Consider the following 2,797-nt stretch of genomic DNA (forward strand, 5'->3'; position numbering starts at 1 on the left):
CAAGTGGGAAAAATTGAGGGCGAGCCTCGCTTAATTGTGAAATCCAGGTCGATTCTCCCACGGCAGTAGATGTCTGCATCTGGGCAGGTGGATGCCGGGGGAGGGCTCAGCTCCAGAACCAAACAGCTCAATTTTCATTACCTGTAACGCGCCTTCCCAGCGCCGCGCAGGTGCCTCAGACTCCGCTTGGCCTCCGGCATCTCTACGTGGGCAGCGAAAAGCGGCTCTAAATCCCCGTTAATAACACCAGGAGACCAGGCATGCCACTCGCAAGACAGCTGAAATGAGATCTCTGGACCTGGAGGTGAACCTCACCCCGTCAGCAAAGGGCCATCAAATAATTCCGACTTCTACGCTGGGGTCCGTTTGTCAGGTGCCAGGCAGCGCGCCCGCCGGCTTTGCCCTCTGGTGTAACTCTGTCAAGCGAAGATTAATGTTACCCAGGAAAAAATCAATGTTTATTTATTCTATCTGTCATAGAGTGTGACTTTAGGAGCTGCTGATGTCTCCCGGGCCAGCAGAGAGAGCGCGTCTGAATTTGCCTTTCATCTCCAGGTTAGGCATCGAGTCTGAAGCAAAGTTGAGTCAAGACAAATCCTGGCTCTTATTACCGCACCATCCTACCCGAGCAACAACTGCGCTAAGAAAAGTTGCGTTTTCCAGCGCTTTCACCTAGACGTGGTTTTCCTGGGACACAGGGAACGGGTATCTATCCCTCGTGTACTCACACAGGACTGGGAGCCCCCAGAATGTGAGAAATCATTTCATTTTCCCAGCAGTTATTGTGAAAATCACGGACTTCCAGGTGCAAACGGCTTGAGGGGAACTACGAGAAAGCCCCCCAATTTATTTCTGCTTTATTCTGGTACGGTATCGCCCGCCTTCCTCGCCTTAAAATATCCACCCACTTCCAAGCGCGTCGCTGGCGGTTGTATGCGCTTATCTGAGGCCTCGGGAACTTGAGTTTTTCCTCTCTCCAAGAGAATTTACCTTCTATTGACTTAAAGCGGCGTAACTGCTTGATAGACAAAAATTGGCGTTCGTAACATTACTGACAGCTGCTATTAAGCATTTCCATTCGAGAGACATCAAGCAGCTGAACTGCTTATATATCCAATATGGTGGAAGGTAATAATACGTTTGCATCCGAGTTTATTCTCCTGGGCTTCACAAAGCAAGAAGACCTGCAGGTGACTTGCTTTGTCTTATTCCTTGCCATCTATCTGCTCACTCTAATAGGAAATCTGGGAGTAATTATGTTAATCAGAATCGATTCGCGCCTACACACCTCCATGTACTTCTTCCTAGGCCACTTGTCTCTCCTGGACATCTGCTACTCCTCCACCATCATCCCTCAGAGCTTGCTGCATTTTTTAGCGGAGAAAAAGGTAATTTCCTTCGTTAGGTGCGCAACTCAGCTTTTCTCCTTCGCGGCTTGTGCCACCGCCGAGTGCTACGTGCTGGCCGCCATGGCTTACGACCGCTACATGGCCATTTGCAACCCGCTGCTCTACGCCGCGGCCATGTCCCAGAGGCTTTGCGTTGGGATGTTGGCTGGCGCCTACTTAGCTGGTGTGATCAGCTCCACCGTACACACCGTTTCCACGTTTCGCCTCCCGTTCTGCCGGTCCAAGAGAATCAATCATTTCTTCTGCGATGTGCCTCCGCTGCTAGCCCTCTCCTGCTCTGACACCCGCGTCAACAGGGTGATAGTTTCTGCCATGGTGGGGTTCAACGTGCTAAGCACCACTGTCTTCATCCTCGTCTCCTACTCGTCCGTCCTCTCCACCGTCTTGCGGACGCGCTCGGTGGCGGGCTGGCACAGAGCCCTCTCCACTTGTGCCGCTCACTTGGTCTCCGTCGCGTTGTACTACGGCAGCTCCCTCTTCACGTACCTGCGCCTCGGCTCCAGGCACTCCCCGGAGCGTGACCAGGTGGTCTCCGTGCTGTACTCCGTCGCAGTCCCCATGCTGAACCCGCTCATCTACAGCCTAAGAAACGCGGACGTGAAGAACGCCGCGAGGAAAGCAAAAGGTAGAGTCCTCTCCTCCTTGTCCCTCCGTGGTTCCCGCGCAGCTGAAGGGAGAGGGCTACCCTTCCGCGGTAAGGAGGGTTAGATACGGCACCTTCAAGAAGGAGGGTTTAGATATCGCACCTTCAGGGACGAGGGTTAGACGTTGCACCTTCGAGAAGCAGAGGGACTAAACGCACCTGGAAGCAGGACACCCCGAAAACACGACACCCCAAAAACACGTTTCTCCTCGAACCACGGCTACGCGCTGCGCTAGGAGGTACGGGCCCTTCCCCGGCTGGAGCCCGAGACCTGACGGTGACCATCCATTGGGCGGAAAGTTACTATCCGAGGGAAAGGTTATTTAAACATGGTTGAAATAAATATTATTTATTATTAAAATATTATAAAAAATAATAAGCCACAGCCTTCCAGGCTTCGGAGAGCTGAAGGGAGAAGGCAGGTGGTGGCTTTGCCCTGCCAACGTCCAACTAGCCAGCGCCTGACCGCTCAGCTTTTCGGTTAATGGGTGTCCCTCGGTGACGGCCCTGCTGTTAGGAGGATGTTAACAGAATTTTCCAGGGGTTTTAGCTCTAGACCACAAAGTGAGGTGGCGTGAAATAATGCTGTGACGGTGTGTTGGTCGTCAAAGCACTCCCAGTAAGCGGGAACAAGACACCTTTGAGCCTCTGCTCGGCCGTGAGTTTAACCAGGCGTGGAAAGAGCCGGAGCGGGAGGGAGGGTTTCGGGTCCTCCTCCCCCCTGAAGAGCCAAGGTGCGGGGGGC

At 53.2% G+C, this 2,797-nt stretch overlaps 1 protein-coding gene across 1 annotated transcript; it reads left to right on the top strand.

Moving 5' to 3' along the window:
* Positions 1 to 1,118: 1,118 nt before the first annotated feature.
* Positions 1,119 to 2,103, top strand: LOC104626950 (olfactory receptor 1086-like; the record flags this gene model as incomplete). Its single annotated transcript, XM_010295002.1, has 1 exon — positions 1,119 to 2,103. A coding segment is annotated over exon 1 (985 nt), but the record flags the coding sequence as incomplete, so codon positions are not given.
* Between the last annotated feature and the right edge of the window lie 694 nt (positions 2,104 to 2,797).

The sequence above is a fragment of the Phaethon lepturus genome, unplaced genomic scaffold (genome assembly GCF_000687285.1).
Source record: "Phaethon lepturus isolate BGI_N335 unplaced genomic scaffold, ASM68728v1 scaffold42029, whole genome shotgun sequence".
NCBI classification, from domain to species: domain Eukaryota; kingdom Metazoa; phylum Chordata; class Aves; order Phaethontiformes; family Phaethontidae; genus Phaethon; species Phaethon lepturus.